This window comes from Myotis daubentonii, chromosome X (genome assembly GCF_963259705.1).
Source record: "Myotis daubentonii chromosome X, mMyoDau2.1, whole genome shotgun sequence".
NCBI lineage: Eukaryota > Metazoa > Chordata > Mammalia > Chiroptera > Vespertilionidae > Myotis > Myotis daubentonii.
The window spans coordinates 111,590,962-111,613,397 of NC_081861.1; the positions used below are offsets into that span (position 1 = coordinate 111,590,962).

The 22,436-nt window shown below is 41.6% G+C and overlaps 1 protein-coding gene across 1 annotated transcript in view; it reads right to left on the bottom strand.

Moving 5' to 3' along the window:
* Nucleotides 1–22,436, bottom strand: part of CFAP47 (cilia and flagella associated protein 47) — a 467,420-nt gene that overhangs the window by 165,438 nt on the left and 279,546 nt on the right. The window contains 3 exon segments of the mRNA XM_059678706.1: nucleotides 11,678–11,829; nucleotides 13,110–13,162; nucleotides 19,275–19,361. Of these exon segments, the coding sequence (XP_059534689.1) occupies nucleotides 11,678–11,829; nucleotides 13,110–13,162; nucleotides 19,275–19,361 (292 nt within the window).

A 22,436-nucleotide genomic window follows, 5' to 3' on the forward strand; every position in this document is an offset into this window, starting at 1 on the left:
ATTTCCTTTCTGCTCTCAATTGATATTTACCAGCTGGCATGTTTACTTAGATTTATCTATATAAAAGGCTAATAGGCAAGGTGTCCTTGCGGGAGTTCAACCAGGAAACTGGAAGTTCTATCGCTATATTTTCCAGAAAGATGTCACCGCCCATGGCCAATTGTAAGATACCCTCACAAAAGACATTTTGTTCTTTATGTGCATTTAGTTAAATAAAGTCCTCAAATAACAGTTGTATGCAATGTTATAAGACCAGCTTAATGACTCAGAAAGGAAAAACACAAAAACTGAATTGGAAGGCAAGTTTTAATTCCAGCTTTGCCACTAATTAGCTGGGTAACCTTGGGCAGGTCATGGATGGCCTCCAGATACAAATAACCTCAATCTTAAAAAAAAAAAATTAAAGGATTTCTGAACATAAAATCACTATATTGTTCCATAGTTCTTAAATTCTACTTTTTTTATCTTGGGCCTAGATATTACTAGGTTTTATAATTTATATATTTGAATTGGCTAAAAAATATTATATTATTTTGATGATGAAACAGGCATGTGAGAGCTAAGCTAAAATTCTAAAATGTTAAATTCCATGCACTAGAGAAGGATCACTAATCATTGTAGATAACTATTTGATTCTGCCATAATCTCTCTATATGAAAGAGAAACATGCAAATTAACCATCACTCTGTGATGCCCACAAGCCACCAACCAATGAGAAGTGGGTATGCAAATTAACCCGACAAAGATGGCGGGTTAATTTGCATACACAGGCACCGGGGAGCCAGGGTCAGGGCAGGAGCATGTGTGCAGGCGCCAGGGAGACAGGGTCAGGGCTGGAAGTTCCCGCCCTGTGGCCACTTGCATGTGCACAGACACCGGGGAGCCGGAGGTGGGGGGGTGCACGCGGATGCCAAGGAGCCGTGGGTGGAGCAGTGCGCATGGGCACTGGGGAGCCAGGGTCAGGGTGGTGCGCGTGAACACCAGGGAGCCGGGGTTGTGGCGGTGCGCACAGAAGCCGGGAGCGGGGCCTGAAGCTTCCCCGCATTGCCATGGCCACGCAGGGGAAGCTCCCACCCCACCGGAGTGTGTTCATCGGCACTGGCGGAGGTTCTCGGAAGCCAGTCCACCCCGAGCCTGTAGGTCTGTGCCTAGGCCCAGAGCGGCCGGGGTCCTGGAACGTGACAGAGGGTGCACATTGGGCTGAGGGGACTTACCCCCCCAATCTTGTGCACGAATTTTGTACACCAGGCCCCTATTTATAATATAAAATTGACTAACAAGAATAATCACTGTTCTTTTAAAATACTATTTTTCATAGAATGATTGAGCTAGGAGACTCAGTATAAAAAGATGTGTATGCCTACACTAAAAGTTTAACATTCTTAATAATATTTTAACACAATCTTAATTGCATTCCTGAGAGAGAGATCATTCCACAAACATGTTGAGAAGGCCATATATATATATATACTAGAGGCCCGGTGCACAAAAATTTGTGCACTTGGGGAAGAGGGGGGTCCCTCAGCCCGGCCTGTGCCCTCTCGCAGTCTGGGACCCCTCAGGGGATGACCACCTGCTGGCTTAGGCCTGCTCCCTGAGGGATTGGGCCTAAGATGGCAATCAGACATCCCTCTGGCAGCCCGGCAGCCCTCGGGGGATGTCCACTTGCCAGCGGGGAGCAGGCCTAAACTGCAGTCGGACATCCTTAGCACTGCTGAGGAGGCAGGAGAGGCTCCCACCACCACCGCTGCACTGGCAGCCATCAGCCTGGCTTGTGGCTGAGCAGAGCTCCTCCCATGTGAGAGCGCCCTGACCACCAGAGGGCAGCTCCTGCATTGAGCGTCTGCTCCCTGGTGGTCAGTGTGTGTCATAGTGACCAGTCAATCCCAGTCATTCTTCTGTTAGGGTCAGTTTGCATATTACCCTTTTACTATATAGGACAGAGGCCTGGTGCACGGGTGGGGGCCGGCTGGTTTGCCCTGAAGGGTGTCCTGGATCAGGGTGGGGGTCCCGCTTGGGTGCCTGGCCAGCCTGGATGAGGGGATGATGGCTGTTTGCAGCTGGTCACACCCCCTTCAGGGTGGGGGTCCCCACTGAGGTGCCTGGCCAGTCTGGGTGAGGGGCTGAGGGCCGTTTTCAGGCTGGCAGGTGACTGAAGCTCCCAACCTCTCCTTTTTTTCTTTTTATTCTGGGATTTATTTACCTTTTATGGCTGTCACTGGAACTAAGAGCTGGCTTTAGCTCTAAGGCTTGGCTCCAGCTCTGAGACCTCAGCTGCTGAAAGCAGGTATCTGGGTTTGTTTGGCTTCTATAATTGAAACACTGTTGCAGCTCCAGCTCTGAGGCCCAGCTGGCTAAAAGCAGGTTTCTGGGGTTTGTTTAGCTTCTATAATTGCAACATTGTTTCTTAGAGTGCAGCTCAGAGGCCGGCAGCAGCAGGCAGGGAACCTTGGCTTCCTCCATCACTGGAGCAAGCAAGCCTCCTATTCGCTTCAGCTGCCTGGCTGCCGGCAGCCATCTTAGTTGGCAGTTAATTTGCATATCACCCTGATTAGCCAATGGGAAGCATGTTGGAGGTATGGTTAATTACCACGTTCGTCTATTATTAGATAGGATATATATATGGCATAAAATATGAGTTAATTGTTTAATAAAAATATATAATATAGGAAAACACCTCATCCAATAAGAGGAAGCTGGGCCTAGAAGTCATCTTGGCAATGAAATTAACAATCTCGCTTCTCCTTTGTCATCACATTTTTTTCAAAAGTTTCTATTCAAATTTTTGCCACCAATTTGTTCTGCAAGTAAATGAAAATTTGATGTTCATCAAGTATGAACAGCACTCAAACTGTCAATATGATTGATCATTAGGGAAAAAGGGGGACATATAGAGTAATTTTAAATATAAATATTTTTGTAAAAGATTAATCTTTATATCGATATTCCCCTTTACATCCTTTTCTGTCTTCACTGCTAGTAAATGAAAAGCAGAGAAGAGCAGAGAGCAGTACAGATTGCAAATATCCTAGCCAGTCTCAGTCTCCAGTTTCTATTTCCAACTCTTTTTCTACTGTTTAAACTCCAGAGATGCTTTTAAAACAAAGATGAAATTAGAACATGCCTATACTCAATACCTTACTGCTTTCAATAATACTGATAAACTTAAATTATTTAATTTTAAATTCACAGCCTCGTCCCTCTTTATCAACCTGACTTATTCATCCAACTCATTTTCTGTCATTTCCAACAAACTATTCACAGAATTGGCAATTCAAGTGTCCATGAATTTCATGCTTAGCTGTTTTGCCTCATCTTCTTAGAATTTTCTGAGCACACTTCTCTCCTGCCCAAACTCTGTTTTACTGGAAAATTTCTACTCATCCTCTGTGAGCAAACTTTCTACTAATCAACTACCCTTGCCTCTTCTATCGAATAGAAATGCACTCTGGCCTCTATTCAAGAAATGGTCATAAGCTGTGATGGAGAAATGAGTGGACATGTTCCACTAAATAGGACACAATGAACACAAGGAGAGATTATGTCTTGCAAAGGACATCTTGATGAAGGCAAATGAAATGTGGCTTGCTGTTAAAAAGCATGCAGAATAACATAAACCACCCTCAAATAATACTCATTCCCCTCCAGCTATAGATATAGCTTTCATAAAACTGAAGATGGTTCGCCTAAATGTAAAATTACATACAGATTTTAGCATAAAATAATTTGTTTTTGCCTTTGCATTCAATAAAAATAAGCAAAAATCAGTATTATTAAACTCTGTATATTAATTATGATTGAACAAAGTTGAAAATTTATTGTAGAATATTGAAAAACATACATAATAGATTCCAAAATGGTGGTGGAGTAAGTGGAAGCTACACTGACAGGACCAAACTAGAAATACAATTAAAATACAGAAAAACCACCCTGAAAAATCAACTGAAGACTAGCAGGAGAAAATCCTGATAACCAAAAATGGAAAGTGGAGCCTGCATAGAGACTGGTAAGAAGTGCAGAAGAAGGAAAGGGCTGGATAGGCTCTCACAGTGATGAGCTGAATTTTCAGATAACCCAGGTGTGGGGAGTTCACATTGAGAACCCTGATGTCTATGCACCAAGTTGGGTTCCCCAGCCCAGAACACCAGAACTGAGAATGGTGCCCACATAACATTTGGCTCTGAAAAGCAGCAAGGTTGATGTCTGCCAATGAGACATGGCTGGAAAGACAGGCACTTTTTTGAAGGGCCAACACACAAAATTTCATATTCAGCTACTCACCTTGGCCTCTGATAGAGGGAGAGAGAGTGGAATGGAGTTGTGTGAGCAGAAGCCAAGTTTTGGGGCTCTGGGGTTAGAATGCAGAGGGAAGCTTCTCTGGTTTCCTATGTTGAGTAATTCCCTCACACTGAAGAGGACATCTTTCTCCAGTCAACCTTTGATATCCAGGCAGTTTTGCCTGGGGGAAAGGCAGTTGCCCCACCCTGTGGTCAATACCGTGAGGCTAATCAAAACTGAGCATCGCCATAGCCAGTTTGGCTCAGTGGATAGAGTGTCAGCCTGCAGACTGAAGGGCCTCGGGTTCAATTCCAGTCAAGTACAGATGCCTGGGTGGGCTCTATCTGCAGTAGGGGGCGTGCATGAGGCAGACAATGAATGATTCTTTCTCATCATTGATATTTCTATCTCATCCTCCCTTTCATTTCCTCTCTGGAATCAATAAAAGTGTATATTTTTAAAAATGAGTGTCAATGGTACTACAGGAAGAGGAAGGTTTCTGGAGGTCTTGAGTCTTTGCCTGATCTATTCTGGACCCCAGGGATAGCAAAAGAGGACCCTGGTGCACATTTTGATCCTTTCTAAAGGCACCCAGCACCAGCAGATGGATCCACAAGTTGTGGATTGCTTAAAGCTTGAAACAGGGTACTCAGGGCCAGTACATACAGCATCTGATACTGTCCTGCATTAGAGATTGAGACTCGTAGCAGATCTATCTAATACACAGACATAAACCCAAAGAGGCAGCCAAAATGGAGAGACAAAAAATCAAGGCCCAGATCAAAGAACAACAGAATTATCTAGAAGAGCTAAAAATGAAGATAAGAAATTTATCAGACACAGATTTCAGAATAATGATTGGAAAAGATGCTCAACAGCATGAGAAAAGATATAGTAACTATGAAGAATGACATAGCATGAATAAAGAACACAGTGGAAGGGATGCGCTGCAGATTAGAAGAAATTGAGCATTGCATTAATGAACTGAAGACAGGGTAGAAAAAAAATCACTCATTCGGAGAACCAAAAAGAAAAAAACAAAACAAAAACAGGACAGCTTAAGGAAGCTATGGACAACATGAAACGTAACAATATTCACATCATAGGAGTGCCAGAAGTGTAAGAGAGTGAGCAATAAATAGAGAATGTGTTTGAAGAAATAATGGCAGAAAACTTCCCTAACCTGGTGATGGAAAAAGTCACACAAGTATGGAATCACAGAGAGTCCCAAACAAGAAGAACCCAAACAGGCCCATGCTCAGAGACATCATAATTAAAATGCCAAAAATTAAAGACAAAGAGAGAATCTTAAAGGCAGCAAGAGAAAAGCAAACTGTTACCTACTAAAGAGCTTCCAAAAGGCTGTCAGCTGATTTCTTAACAGAAACTCTACAGGCCAGAAGGGAATGTCATGAAATATTCAAGGTAATGAAAAGCAAGGATCTGAAACCAAGACTACTATATCCAACAAGGCTATCATTCAAAATAGATGTGAAATAAAGAGCTTCCCAGACCAAAAAAAAAAAAAAAAAAAAGGCTAAATAAGTTTATCACCACCAAACCAACACTCCAAGAATGCAAAAGGGACTGTTGTAATGAGAAGAATAAGGAGAGAGAAAAACATAGGCATTGAGCATTAAAATGGCAATAAATAAGTACCTATCAATAATAACCTCAAGTTTAAATGGACTAAATGCTCCAATTAAAAGACATAGGGTAGTTAATACATGACCCAATTATATGCTATCTATAAGAGACCCACCTCAAAACAAAAGACTCACACAGGATGAGAGTGAAGAGATAGAAAAAATGTTCCATGCAAATGGAAATGAAAAGAAGCTGGGGACAATACTCATAGCTGACAAAACAGACTTAAATATGAAGGCCATCACAAGAGACAATAAAAGTCACTACATAATACTAAAGGGATTGATCCAACAAGAGGATATAACCTTGGTAAACATATATGCACCCAAAATAGGGGCACCTAATCTATAAAGAGCCAGAGGTCGTCACATCCAAAACAACTGAACAGACGACCAAACAGGCTGAGTGGGGTGATAAAGCCAGTAGGGGGTTAGTGAGGGACAACCAAATGACTGAGCAGCAGGCTGTGTGGGGTGACCAGGCCAGCAGGGGGTTAGTGAGGGACGACCAAATGACTGAGCAGCAGGCTGCGTGGGGCGACCAGGCCGGCAGGGAGGGCAGTGAGGGGTGACCAAATGACTGAACAGCAGGCTACATGGGGCAACCAGGCCGGCACAGGGGGCACTGAGGGACGACCAGGCCGGCAGAGGAGGTCAGCAAGGAGCGACCAGGCTGGCAGGGGGTGCAGTTGGCGGCAACCCAGCCAGTAGGGGGGGCAGTGAGGGGTGACCAGGTCGGTGGGGGGGGCAGTTGGGGGCAACCAGGCCAGCAGCAGGGCAGTTGGGGATGACTAGCTGTGAAGGGGGGCCAGTAATGGGTGACTGGGCCAGCAGGGGGGAGCAGTTGGGTGCAACCAGGCTGGCAGGGGGAAAAGCTGGGGTCAACCAGGCTAGCAGGGGGGTGGCAGTAAGGGGTGACTAGGCTGGCAAGGGGGGAAGTTAGGGGACACCAGGCTGGCAGAGAGGGGCTGTGGGGGGTGACCAGGCTGGCAGGGGGGCAGTAAGGGGTGACCATGCTGGTGGGGTAGGCAGTTAGGGGCAACTAGGCCAGCGGGGGTGGGGCGCAGTTGCAGGCGACCAGGCCAGTGGGGGGGGCAGTTAGGGGCGATCAGGTCAGCAGGCAAAGGCAGTTAGAGGCGATCAGGCAGGCAGGGAGGTGAGCAGTTAGAAGCCAGCGGTCCTGGATTGTGAGAGGGATGTCCCGGATTGGAGACGGTGCAGACTGGGCTGAGGGGACCTGCCCCCAGTGCACGAATTTCGTGCACTGGGTGTGTGTGTGTGGGGGGGGGGGAGTGTCCCTCAGCCCAGCCTGCCCCCTCTCACATACTGGGAGCCCTCAGGTGTTGACCCCCACCACCCTCCAATCGCAGGATCGGCCCCTTGCCCAGGCCTGACTCCTCTGACAGAGGTGTCAGGCTTGGACAGGGGACCCCCATCTCCCCCCGATCACTGGCTCTGGCCCCCGCCCAGGCCTGAGGCCTCTGGCCCAGGAATCATGCCTGGGCAGGGGACCCCCATCTCCCTCTGATCGCTTGCTCCACCCCCCGCCCAAGCCTGACGCCTCTGACCCAGGCTTCAGGCCTGGGCAAGGGGACCTTCATATCCCCCCAATCCCCGGCTCAGCCCCCCGCCCAGGCCTGATGCCTCGGCCAGAGGAGTTGACCCTCATCACCCTCTGATCACCAATCACCGGATCGGCCCCTTGACCAGGCCTGAGGCCACCGGCAGAGGTGTCAGGCCTGGGCAGGGGACCCCCAACTCCCCGCAGTTGCAGGCTCCGCCCCTGCCCAGGCCTAACGCCTCTGGCCTAGGCATCCAGCCCGGGCAGCGGGGACCCGCAGCTGCAGCGGCCCCGCGATCGTGGGCTCCGCTTTAGGCCCAGGCAAGGGACCCCTAGCTCCCGGGACTGCCAGCTTCGACCGTGCCCAGCTCCCATCGCTGGCTCCACCCCTACTTCCTGCTATCACTGGCCAGGGTGGAAAAGGCGCCTGATTCTCTGATCATGGCCCCAGGGCCGCCTTTGCCCTGCCCCCCAGCTCTTAGCTCCCCCCTGGGTTTCCGATCACTGTCAGTGGCAGGGGGCTTCTTCTTGCTTTCCCTTTCGCCTCCCTGCATTGTGCCTACATATGCAAATTAACCTCCATCATGCTGGCAGTTAACTGCCAATCATAGTTGGCAGTTAATTTGCATATAGCCCTGATTAGCCAATGAAAAGGGTATCGTCGTACACCAATTACCATTTTTCTCTTTTATTAGATAGGATAACTAGAGGCCTGGTGCACAGATTTGTGTACATTGAAAGGAAATTAGTTAGAAGGTGATCAGCAGGGCAGGACTGGGCGAGACAAACTAGACATGCCCTAGAGCCAACCTTCTGTGGTCCCTCCCCAGCCAGCCACACCTGGGGTGGCACTGGGGCTCAATGGGCATCTGAGGAGTGAGCGGGGTCCTTCTGGCAGGTGGGGTCCCTCAGCCTGGCCTGTGGGGAACAGGCCAAAACTGGTAGTCCGACATCCCCCAAGGGGTCCCGGAGTGAGAGAGGGCACTCTGCAAAGTTACTGTCACTCAGCAGCTCCTGCATTGAGCATCTGTCCCCTGGTTGTCAATGCACATCATACCTACTGGCTGGTTGGCCGGTTGGCTGGTCACTTAGCTATATATATATATTCTTCTAGAGGACTTTAAGGGAATGAGCAGCAGGAATAGAGTCATAGTAGGGGGCTTTAACACCTTGTTTACTTCCCTGGATAGATCTTCCAGCCAAAAAATTAATAAGGAAACAGAGGCTCTAAATGACACACTGGATCAGATGGATTTAATTGACATTTATAGAATATTTCACCCCAAAGCTGCAGAATATACAACTTCTCAAGTGCACATGGGTCATTCCCAAAGATAGACCACATGTTAGGACACAAAACAAGTCCCTACAAGTTCAAGAGGACTGAAATCATATCAAGCATCTTCTGAAAACGTACATAATAGACAGGGAGAATGAAATGAGTGATAGTGCAAGAAGTCAGATGAGTATTTCCACTTTTCTATGCAGATATAAAGGTAATGGTCAGAGTGACATACAATATATTTAACAGCTAATATGATATAGCGTTAGACTAAATTGTTGTAGATTATGAATCAAAACGAAGGCCTTGCAGGGTTCTATACCTGTGAGTGGACACCCGTGTCCTTTCCAACTTTTTATTTGACTTGCAAGGCTGAAATTCTCTTTGGTACTTGGGAACCTGGTGTGGGATTGGGTTAATTTGCATAAGTTGCTCAGAGATGCAAATTCCCATCTTGGCTTCCTCAAGTCATCAATATATGGACATTGGTTTCGAGTTATTCTGATATTTTGTAGATAGAAAGGGCAATAAAGGACTGGAAGATAAATCTACAAGAGGAGAGAAGGAGTCCAGCTGGGGTCAATAAAAAGGCTCATGGGTTGGTAGGAGAAGGCTGGTTAGGCCACAGCAAGTGACCACAACTGGAACTCACTCTCAACCCAGGCCCCATGTTAAGGATCCCTGCCGAATGCCACTGCCTCCCTTACATGGATGTTCCCAGCAATTCCAAGTGATTTCGCATTTGGAAACCTGGGACTACACAGAGCAGACATTCATTCACATGGAAACTACAGTGAAAGAGTCACAGGGTTGTGTCAAGACATTGCTTTGTGCTTTACAGTGTTTGTGTGCCTTGTATGGGGTTCTGCCAGCCACTCTTCCCAACAGATCCAATTTCTCAGGGACTAGGTGGGTCATGATTTAATCTACCCAGCCACACAGAACAGACATTTCTTTGGATTTTTGGCACTTGAAAGCATGGTTTTTTATGGCTTCTGTAGGTTTTCCCTTAAGGTAAGAAATTCATGTACACTAATTGGAAGTTTTATAAAATTCTTTCTTTCAAACACCTGTTATACAATTCATTTCATTTTTTTAATATGTAAGTGTGAATGAAACAGCCAAAGTAAAACAAATGGCTTTTCCTTGATAGTAGTGTTAGTAGAAATGTTTCTGTTTTACACATGGAAAGCTTTCAAATTGAGGCCTAATTACTTCCCAGTTTTCAACAGGTGGTTCTTAAGGGCAAAGCAGTAGTACACATTTAATAAGAACAGGAGCTAACGAGGTGGACTTAGATATTTGATTATTTAAGTATGTAACTGCACTTTTCAATATAATTAGAAATAAATTTGAATGTGTAAAGTAATAGATGTGTTTTTACATAAGTAAATGTAATTCAATGCAATCAATTACATTAGGGGCATTATTTCTCAATTCACAGCAATATAACTTTATAATTATTTATCTTAATATTTTTTTCTGACAAGGGCAAATAATGTGTAATCAAAAGTCACGTTTTAATACACATGAGATACCAAGTATAATTCTATTTAGATAAAATTTATGGAAGCAAATACTAATATTCCAATAGTCTAAAAAATAAAATCAACATCCTTCCTGTGCTATTGAGAATTAACCCTAGCATTTTTATAGGGATATATTACAAATTTATATTAAAAAGGAATTTTGAAGCATTTGAACAAACTACTATTTTTCACAAACTAATACAGAGGAATTCAGTTATATCCTGAACTCCTTTAAGTGAACAAAAAACAAGACTTAGCATCACCATAAAATAGTAGTTTCTTCAAAAATGGTAATTTTAAGTGTAAAACTAGACTATACATATTTCACAGGCCATATTATTTTTCACATGTAAATAATCCTATAGACACCAGGTAAATATAATACCTTTTTCTAATTACCATTATTTCATTATATTATACATTCAAAATAGTATATAACTGATACATAAGTTATACATATGGGACTATATCCTGGGGGTTATAAGTCTTCTCCTCAGGTTAACACATGGTAGTGTCTTTAAAGGAATAATGGCATAGAACTTTCCTCTAGAGATAATCAATCTCCCTCCCTCCCGCCCTCCCTCTCTCCCTCTCTCCCTTCTTCCATTCCCTCTCTTGGTACCTCTCCTTTGCTGTCTTTAAAGAAGCAAGACATATGAATCCCTGAGCCACTAGGAAATGAATTCTACCACCTTGGGAGAAATTGGAAGCAGCTCCTTTCTCAAATGAACCTCTGTGGAGAACCCAGGACTAGTCAATGCCTTATTGAAAACTTGATAGGCCTTAAGCCAGTGGTTCTCAACCTTCCTAATGCCGCGACCCTTTAATACAGTTCCTCATGTTGTGGTGATCCCCAACCATAAAATTATTTTCATTGCTACTTCATAACTGTAATTTTGCTACTGTTATGAATCGTAATGTAAATATCTGATATGCAGGATGTATTTAGGTGAAAGGGTCGTTCGACCCCCAAAAGGGTCGCGACCCACAGGTTGAGAACCACTGCCTTAAGCAGAGGACCCATCTAGGTCATATCTGGAACTCTGATCCATTAAAAATGTGACATAATACATTTGTATTGTTTTAACCCTCTCCGTATTTGGAAATTTGTTATGCAACAATAGATCAATACAGATAGGGCCACAGCAAGGTTAGGCATGCTTTCACTCTGCTTCCATGGAACTTCCTTAGGCAGCCATTATAGAATGTACCCACCACTAATGTAACTGCATATTCTTGAGGGTAAGCCCTTTAACTACTAGAGGACTGAGATCATTATCTACATTTCTAAAGTCTTCAGCTGCCATCAAGTCCCCTGTACTAATTATTCCATCAGAGTGTCAGGCCAAGATGCAAGTGTACACCACAGTTTTGTCCTCACCATTTCGTTGCTAAGGATAACGACGCAGTAGCGTATCTGCATGTCAAAGGGAACAAACAAGAGCTCCAGGCTTGAAGTCCCTTTTGGTCCTGCTTTCAGGTGAAGAGTCGGTGATGGGCAGAAGAACTCTCTGATGAAACTGGACCTAATTGCTGCCAAAACATGAAGCAGAGTTTGTTTACATAACATTGCATAAGTGTCATTCAAATAAAGCAGCTGTTTCAATTAGTGAGTAAAGCTTTCAGATGCATCACAAAAATGTTTCAAGCATTAGCACACAAATTTAGAAGATAATACATATATTTGTTAATAAAAGTACCGGTGACCCTAGCACAAGCTTGATCTAATATAAAATGTATTATTATGATGCAGTATTAAAAATGTTTAATAAATAATTTCTTTCCAAAGGGAACCTCACTAGTGTTTAAAATCAGCTTGATATACAATTATCATCACCAAAGTGATCATCAAAGAATCTTTACAATTTTGGAGGACTATGTAATGGTTCACATTACAGGAAGTAGTAGAAAACTTGAACTGTTGGTTTTAAAACATGTCCACACATTCTTCCACATTTCCTTGAATGTGGTGATATGGTAGGCCAGTTTTAGTGATTTGGTCCCAACGAACAGTATGCTAGAATGTAGCAAAAGTCAAGCAGTGTGACTCCTGACATCAGATCATAAAATGTAATACACCTTCTTCTTAATTCTCTCTCTTGGTTCTCTTGCTGTTAGAATTAAGTTGTTATCCTGTGAGGAAGCCTAGGCCACATGGAGAGGCCAAATATAAGTGTCCAGGTCAATAGCCCCACCTGAGGTACCAGATGAAAGGCATTAGTCACCAGACATGTGAGTGAGGAAGCCTTTGGAATGACTCAAGCCCCAGCCTCGATCTGACCTCAATTGCAAGAGTCTCGTTAGCTGAGGCCAGTCACCTCAGAAATGTGAGAAATACTAACCACACTACATTTTCATTGTTTAATGCCACTACATTTGGAGTGGTTTATCTGTAGGTATTGATAACCAGAACATTCCTATATCTGTTTTCCTGCCATTCTATCCAAATTTTCTAAATCTACAGTTATTTCATAAAACAAAGTAATCAGTGTTCACCTTATAGTAATTTTAAACATGGTGATACCTGTCACCTAAATAGACTTAAGCAGTTCAGAATTAGCCAAAGGAAACATAAAGATCATTTATCTAAATACATTCATTGTAAGGGTGAGGAAACCCAGCAGTGAAAGGAAAAGATTTGGGCAGAGTTCACCAAAGGGTCATAAAAGGGCTGAGGACCAACATTTTGGGTTCCCATTCAGCCTGCAATCTTCAGGGCTTGCCATTCTGTCTATAGTTTCAATTCATAGTATGTTCTGTACATAAAATAAGAATAATACGTGAAAACCAATGTTTTAATTTGAGGTACTCACAGGTTTTTAAGGTTTTGGGGGCAGTATCCTGTTCATTGTCAGTCTCAGAATCACTGTCATAAGGGAATAGAAAAACACCATCAATAACACAAACAAAACTCAAAAACAATTATCTATTTTAATTTAATCTTACAGATCCCTAAAACTAAGGCTACATACGATATGATGTGCAAAGACCACAGATTTCTTTCATGTATCAGTTTAACATTTATATTGTTTTAAAAATTTTAAAAATAAGAAAAATGCCAAAAGGAGACTAACAATCACCACTATTTTTTAAAATTTGATAAAAAACAATTCCTTTTTAATTTTAAACACTGTAGAGAAGTAAATATTTGATGATAATAAAAACCCAAATCCTGAGACTCAAAAGTAAGTGATTTCAACTCCTAAATATATAGGTACTCTCTCCAAAGGTGGTTCTAGAACTTGATATCTTGAGAAATTCTCTTCCCTTAGCTTATCGCTCCCACATTTGCTTCTTTCTCAATAAAAGTAGAAGTAGACGTGGGCAGCTATTTAATCTCCGCTTGAATTTCTGAAAATTAATTAGCAGATCACAGCCTGAGGCAACTGCCTCCCTTGAAATGTTCCATTCTTCCAGAACCCATCAATTTTCCCCAAATTGCTCTTCTGCTAGTATTCATGATTAATTCGCTCAATAAGCTGTTAATTAGTATCTGGACTCTCAGATATTCTTTGCCTGAATCTTTTTTCTGAGTATATAAAACAAACATTATTTCTCATGTTATCGTCTGCTTTTGCCTAAATTTGATACTGTAAAAATATATTGACTATTTCTAAGTAAAGTTCTTCTAACCATATCCATACCATTTCTCAAATGCTTTTTCTTTGCACCACATACTTTTTAAAAATTATGTTTTTATGTAATTCAGAGAGAAAGGGAGAGTGAGAGAGAGATAGAAACATCAATGAAAGAGAATCATCGATCAGCTGCCTCCTGCACACCCCACACTGGGATCGAGCCTGCAACCTGGGTATGTGCCTTGACTGGGAATCGAACCGTGACCTCCTGGTTCATAGGTCGACCCTCAACCACTGAGCAATGTCAGCTAGGCTGCACCACATCCTATCAAATAAAGAGGTAATATGCAAACTGACCATCACTCCAACACACAAGATGGCCGCCCCCATGTGGACACAAGATGGCCACCACAAGATGGCCAGCAGGAGAGGGCAGTTGTGGGCAATCAGGCCAGCAGGGCAGGGCAGTTGGGAGGGACCAGGCCTGAAAGGGAGGGCAGTTGGGGGCAACCAGGCCTTCAGAGGAGGGCAGTTGGGGGGGACCCAGGCCTGCAGGGGAGGGGCAGTTGGGGGGACCAGGCCTACAGGGGAGGACAGTTGGGGGCAACCAAGCCAACAGGGGAGGACAGTTGGAGGGGACCAGGCCAGCAGGGGAGGGCAGTTGGGAGGGACCAGGCCTGCAGGGGAGGGCAGTTGGGGGCGACAAAAACCAACAGGGGAGGGCAGTTGGGGGGGGACCAGGCCTGCAGGGGAAGGCAGCTTAGGGCGACCAAGCCAACAGGGGAGGGCAGTTCAGGGGGACCAGGCCTGCAGGGGAGGGCAGTTGGGTGTGACCAGGTGGCAGGGGAGGGCAGTTAGGGGCAATCGGGCCATCAGGGGAAAAGTTAGGTGTCGAACAGGCTGGCAGGGAAGCAGTTAGGCATTGATCAGGCTGGCAGGGGAGGGCAGGTGGGGGCAATCAGGCAGGCAGGCAGGTGAGCAGTTGGGAGTCAGCAGTCCTGGACTGTGAGTAGGATGTCTGACTGCCTGTTTAGTCCCGATCCTGGTGGGCAGTCAGACATCCCTCAAGGGGTTCCCAGATTGGAGAGGGTACAGGCTGGGCTGAGGGATAGCCCCCCCCTACACAAATTTTGTGCACCAGGCCTCTAGTTCTTAATAATGTTATTTACCACATCTTATAATTACTCTGTGCTTTGCTATTACTTCACAGGCATTCTGAGTAGCAGTTTAAGTAATATCTTTTTTAAAAAGTAGAGAACATTTAATATTTTATGTTATTTGAGTATTTGATAGACACTTTAAGGCTATCATAGATACAATATATTAATATTTCAGCAATTATAAAGGAGACTATACAAAGAATGGGTAAAAACATCAAAAATGCTTATTTCTCAATGTAGAGCTCCATTGCCATGTACTTGATAATCAAACTCTGGGTAGAATGCCTGATTAAAATCCTCAGATAATCTCTAGACCTCATTTTGTTCAATACTTGCAAAGTCTAACCTTTGAATCATTTTTTTTTCACAGTGAATAGAAAAGCAGAGCAATTTGGGCTTTATCTTTTTCTTTCCTTTACCTATTTAGTTGGAGAACAGCTAATGAACGTGCCTTTTGAATAAATCAAAGAGGTACCCCAGTCTCAAAGGAGATTCTCAAACTCCGCAAAATTGAGTTAGCTGTAATCTTTATGGTAAAGATGGATAGAAAAAAATGCAAATCTAAGGATTTTATTGACTTACTTATGAAGCTAACAATCATGATTAACTCAGAGACATCAGAAAGCAATTTAATAAAATAACCTGGCTCCGGAACATTCTATTCTACCTAATCAATGTCCTTGAGTTTAGAAATTCAGTGATAAACTCAGCTTATTTATGAAACCAGTATCCTGGATGTTCCAAAGACAGAAGAGAAAACAACTCATTTTGTTGTTATTCCCTGCACTTTGGTTCACACTATCCATTTCCTAGATGCTCATCTACTCATATTATTACTGAAGCCATGGCAGAAAGAGCACGTTTAAACTCTTGGTATTAAGGAAGAAATAAATCGAAAGAAGCTAAAATTATACAATACTGTAGGTTAAGCAGTGGAATATGTTCTGGTAATTGAAGAGTGGGCCAAAGTCAGGGAGTGTAACCTACTTAAGAGGTACAAAGGAATGATATTCCTTTTTTCCCTCTGCAGTGGTGGCATACAGCTCTTTTCAAGTAAAATGATCAACATGGCATCAAACTGATTCTATTCAGGGCAGGAATATATCAGCCTCAAGAATAACTTCTTATTTGAATCCTTTCCCAGTAGGGAATTAAGATCTTTATTATAAGTCTTCATGAAGCTATACATGGGCCAGTCTTCAGGGTTGTGTCTAAATCAAATAGCAAATTATCTAGTCCAAGACACGTTTTTATGCATCATGGGGAAAATATAAAAGGATTGATTTTTAGATTCATTCTATCATTCCTGTGTCCAGAAGTTCTTTAAAAAGTGTTTCACGTCTCATTATTCTCTTTAAATGCCTTCTCTCCTGGGAATATACCTGTAATATTTAGATAGTGATATTCCTTGCCAATTAGCGCACAGAGCACTTTTTAAATTATATATACTACTGAATGCATTCCTTTCCAAACAATTGCCTCCATTTGTGTAGATTTTTTTTCCCATCTCTACTTGATAGTTGGCTCCTTGATGACCAGAACTGGAATTTATTTATTACTATATTTTTCCAGTACTGCAAACAGTGCTTGCAATGCTACTTGGTAAGAACTGATTGAAAGATAAATAATTCAATATTGTTGGAAAAAACTGCAAGTCATATTACTGTAAGAAATTATTTACAAAGTGCTCATATCTGAGCACTGCTGATCACTCATGTAATTTTAAAGTGTGGCTAAAATCACTCCCCTGTCCTAATCCTTTCTGATAATCTTTTGAATTTAATTAGAATAAAAATGTCTTAACTTCTCTTGCTTATACTGATGGATTATGTTCCCACAGTAAAATGTGTGAGGAATATAAAGTTTTATCATTCATTTGGTTTTTTTCACTTCCTAAGTTAGTAATTTTATTTTATTAATTTACCTTAATTGTCGTTGTGATTTGAGAAGATGCTTGATATGATTTCAATCTTCTTGAACTTGTAGAGATTTGTTTCGTGCCCTAACATGGTGTCTATCTTTGTGAATGACCCAACTGCACTTGAGAAGAACGTATATTCTATAGCTTTGGGGTGAAATGTTCTATAAATGTCAATTAAATCCATCTGATCCAGTGTGTCATTTAGAGTCACTGTTTTCTTAATTTTTTTGCCTGGAAGATCTATCCAGGGATGTCAGTGTTGTGTTAAAGTCCCTGCTAAGATTGTATTGCTGTCAATTCTCTATTGGGTGCATGTATGTTTACCAGAGTTATATCCTCTTGTTGTAGCAATCCCTTTCATGGTTTCTGATAACTTTGATATTGGAAATTCCTATGGTATCAACATGGCCAAATCCTTGCCTCTTGGGATGTTAATGCATCTAAAAGAATGAGAGTGATGCCCTCAAGCATTACACAGAGACAAAGGTGAATGCATTTCATTAATAGGCATCTGCATCATTTTCTTTTGGACTGACTTTTATTAATCTTGGCAACATTGTTTTTTTTTCTACTTTATTTTAAATAGTTATTCTATATAGTTGATCTTGAACAACATGGTGGTTAGGGTGACAATGCCAGCTCCGCCCCCTCCCCCCAGTTGAAAACCAATATGTAACTTTTGACTCCCGCAAAAACTTAACAACTAATATACTTTTGAGCAAAAGCCTTCCCAATAACATAAATAATTGGTTAACATATGTTTTGTGTTATATATATTATATACTGTGTTCTTACAATAAAGTAAGCTAGAGAAAAAAATAGGTAGTTAAGAAAATCATAAGGAAGAGAAAATACACTTATAATATTTATTTTTAAAAATCTGTGTATAAGTGAACCCACACAGTTCAAATCCAGATATTGAAGGGTCAACTGTAGTTTAATGGATGAGAAATATAAAGCTATCTAACTTAAGAAAAAATTCTGCTTCTCTACTCAGAAGTTAATATTTCATCCTAAACTAAATACAAACCTCATAAAACAGTATCATAGGTGGAATAAACTTAAATACAGTCAATCCTCATTATTCATGAATTCCATTATTTGCAAACTCACCTCCTTGCTAAAATTGATTTGTAACCACAAAATCAATATTCAACGTGCTTTAATAGCAGTTTGTGGACATGTGCAGAGTGGCAAAAAGTTCTAGTCACTGGTCACACAAGTTCCCAGCTGAGGTCAAACAAGGTGACACTGGGCCTCTCTGTGTCAGTTTTCATGCACAGATTACCAGAGGATGGAGACCATAGAGGGCAGTACAGAAGTGAAAGAAGCTCCAGCTCTGGGACCAGGTGGACAGGATTTGACACCCTTCCTTGGTACCTATTACTGGAACAGTCGCAGACAAGTTATTTAAAACTTCTGAACCTCATTTTCTTTGTGTAAAGAAAGTGGAATCTATCAGGACAGGTTCTTCTTGTGATTTATGATTATAATGTATGTGGTGATATATAATGGTTCAGTATTCACTAATTGAATGTTTGCAGGAATTTTATAGAGCATAATTACCATGATTAATGAGAATCCACTGTATTTAGTCATGCGCATATTTATTCTGTTTTCATGCACATAAACCTGTACCACATAAGAGAATAAGAAAAGTATAAATTATCTATACTAATAACAGGGTAATATGCTAATGGTCGGGATGCCCTCACATGTAACGACTGATCAGCAGGCTTTGTGTGCAGCAGGTGCGGGTGAGAGTGGACTTGCAGCATCAGGGGCTTGCGTCATGCCGTCACAATCCATCACCAGGAGGCCTGGGGCCCAGAGGAGGCCTCTGTGCAGAACCACAGGGGGTCCGCAGGCCTCCGCATGGCCTGGCCTGGAGGTGGGGCCCGGCAGAGGCCTCTACACAGCTAGGCCTGGGGGTCCCTTGGCTCCCCATGGTGAGGCCTGGGGGTCCCGTGGCTCTGCGCGGCATGGAGGCAGGACCTCCAGCTGTGGCCTACCTCTTTGGGGCAATCCATTGAGGAGCCCTGGATGGGTAGGCAGGGCCTACCTCTTTGGGGCGATGGATTGCAGGGCTCCTACACTGTGACAGGGCACAGGCCAGAATGGGGAACCCCGGCCCCCCTGAGTGCACAAATTTTGTGTGTGTGTGTGTGTGTGTGTGTGTGTATATATATATAATATATATATATATAATTAAACATTTCAAATAAATGAAAAATGTTATTGAATTACAGAACAAGTTTACTTAAATTTCTCAGAATCTTTCCTCAAATAATTATTAGCATAAAATGTGTATATATTTACCTGTGGGGTCTGAAGTGAACAAACTGTCCAGATGCTTTTAATTGGGATGTAAAGCAGATAAATGTTGAGGATTCCACCAAAGTGGCCCTAAAATAAAGAAATAAAAGAATTACTCTGGATTCTACTATCACAAAATTCAGATGACCACAAAATATTCTTTTTAATTGTTTTTATCATTCATAAAATATAATTAGAATCAGAATAAATTGTAGTTTAAAAAGTCCACAAGTTCTCATTCTACAACTCAAAACACATATATCAGAAAGAGTGAAAAATCTGGAATGGAAATATGTAAAAAATAATATTTTATAATGAAAGGCATCACTAAATTCTCATAGCAAGGAAATTTAGAATATAAATGACTACCCAAATTATATTCCAGAAACAAAGAGGAAATCACACATTGGCCTTCATGCATTGTTAGAGGTGTATACATTTAATAATTTCTAATCCTATTTCCAAATAATAGAAATGTTTCTTTTGGGAGTAGGCACATGAGGGAACAGACTGACATTGGAGCTCTTCAAAAAAGTCCCATTTCTGAGTATGGCTACTGTTTTAACTGTCTCACAGCTCCCTAGAAAAATTCAGTTGACTCAGTGCTGCCTTTATTTGACCTAACTCAAAGAAAAACACATATCACCTGAATGTTTGTTGAAAACAGTCAGTAGCACTTGTACCTAAGGCTGCTACACCAGTTGGAACAGATATGAGCCAACTAAAACATAAAAGAAACATCTGCGGAACCAGATGCCCATATGCAGGGCTGCAGTAGCTTGCTAGATCCCACAAATATGTCAAAGATCTTCAACACTATGAGAGACAATGATGTCTCACCAAATAAAAAATGTCAATAAAGATAGATTATACAAAATAACCAATTATAAATTCCACACTTAAAAAGTAAATTATCTGAAATAAAAAATCACTAGAGGGCCTTAACAGTAGGTTTGAGGTGGTAAAAGAACCAATGCACTTGAAAATAGGTAGAATAAAATTATTAATTCTAAAGAACAGAAAAAACATCAAGTAGAGAACATAAAACAAAGAGACTGAAATTAATAAGAAAACCAAATGGAAATTCTGGAGATGGAAAGTACAATAAAATATATGAAAAAATCACTAGAGAGGCTCAACAGTAGATTTGAACGGGCAGGACAAAAAGAATTAACAAACTTGAAAATTGATAGAGATTATGCAATCTAAAGAAGAGAGAAAAAAATAATAAAGAAAACACAGCAGAGTCTCAAACATATACAGAACACCATTAAATTGACCACCATAGCATTACCAAATTGAAAGAAAAAAAAAGAAAGGAAAAAAAGCAGTTTGAAATACAGGGTGGGTGAACAGAGCTGGAATCATTATACTCGCTGATTTCAAACTGTACTGCAAAGCTATAATAACTAAAACAGTATGGTATGGGCATAAAAGCAGACACATAAATCAATGGAACAGAATAGAGGGCCCAGAAATAAATTCATGCATATATGGTCAATAATGTAAGACAAAGAAGACAAGAATATACAATTGGGAAAGTTGTCTCTAAAATAAATGGTGTGGGAAAACTGGACAGTCACATGCAAAAATAATAAAAGTTGACCACCAACTTACACCATACATAAAAATTAACTCAAAATGGATGAAGTACTTGAATGTAAGACCTAACACTGGAGCTCTTCAAAGAAGTCCCATTTATGACTACTGTTTCTTTAAGAAGAAAATATAGATGTTAAGCTCCTTGACATAGTTCTGGGCAAATATTTTTTTAATGACACCAAAAGCAAAAATAGCAAAAGCAAAAATAAACAAATGGGACTACATCAAACTAAAAGGCTTCTGCACAACAAAATGAAAGAGCAGACTATATAATGGGAGAAACCATTTGTAATGCTATGTCTAATAAGGGACTAATGTCAAAAATATAAAAATAACTCAAAGAACTCAATAGCAATACACACACACACACGCACACACACACACGTGAATAAACATTTTTTTTTCATAAAAAACATACAGCCGAAACCGGTTTGGCTCAGTGGATAGAGCGTCGGCCTGTGGACTCAAAGATCCCAGGTTCGATTCTGATCAAGGGTATGTACCTGGGTTGCGGGCACATCCCCAGTGGGAGATGTGCAGGAGGCAGCTGATCGATGTTTCTCTCTCATCGATGTTTCTAACTCTATCTCTCTCCCTTCCTCTCTGTAAAAAATCAATAAAACATATTTTTAAAAAAACAAACAAAACAAAACATACAGATGGCCAACAGGTACATCAGTAATCATCAGGGAAATGCAAATCAAAACCACAATGAGATAACACCTCACAGTTATTAGAATGGCTATTATCAAAATATCATGGAATAACAAGTGCTGATGAGGATGTGGAAAAAAGGGAAACCTCGCTCATTGTTGGTGGGATTGTAAAATGGCACAGCTATTATAAAAAACAGTTTGAAGGCTCCTCAACATGTTAAAAAGAGAGCTGTCATACTACCTAGCACTACCACTTTAGGGTATTTACCCAGAGAAAACAAAAACACTAATTCCAAAAGATATTTGTACCTCTATGTTCATTGCAGCATTATTTACAACTAGAGGCTTGATACATGAAATTCGTGCAAGGGGCTGGGCCCTTGCATCTCTGGCTGCTTCAGCCAGCCCTCACAGGCCCAACTTCGTCCAGAAGGTCGTCTGAAAGGTTGTACAGCTATCTGGTCTAATTAGCATATTAGCTCTTCATTATATAGGATGGCCGAAATATGGAAACAACCTAGGTGTCTATAGATAGATGAACAGATGAATAAATTGTGGTATATATACACAATGAAATATTACTCCACAAAGAAAAGGATGTACCTAGAGGGTATTATGCTAAGTAAAATAAGTAAGACAGAGAAATCTAAGACCTTATTAATTCACCTAAATGTGGAATCTAAAAAAAAAAAATACTATACAAAACAAATGAATAAGAAAAACAAAACGGAAACCAATTCAAAAATATAAAGAACGTGCTAATGGTTGCCAAAGGGGAGTGGGGTGAGGATACCGGTAAAAAAAACCCCCGCAAAGATGAAATCTTGGCATTCGTGACAACATGGATGGAATTTGAAGGCCATATCCTAAGTGAAATAAGTCAGGCACAGAAAGACAAATATTATAT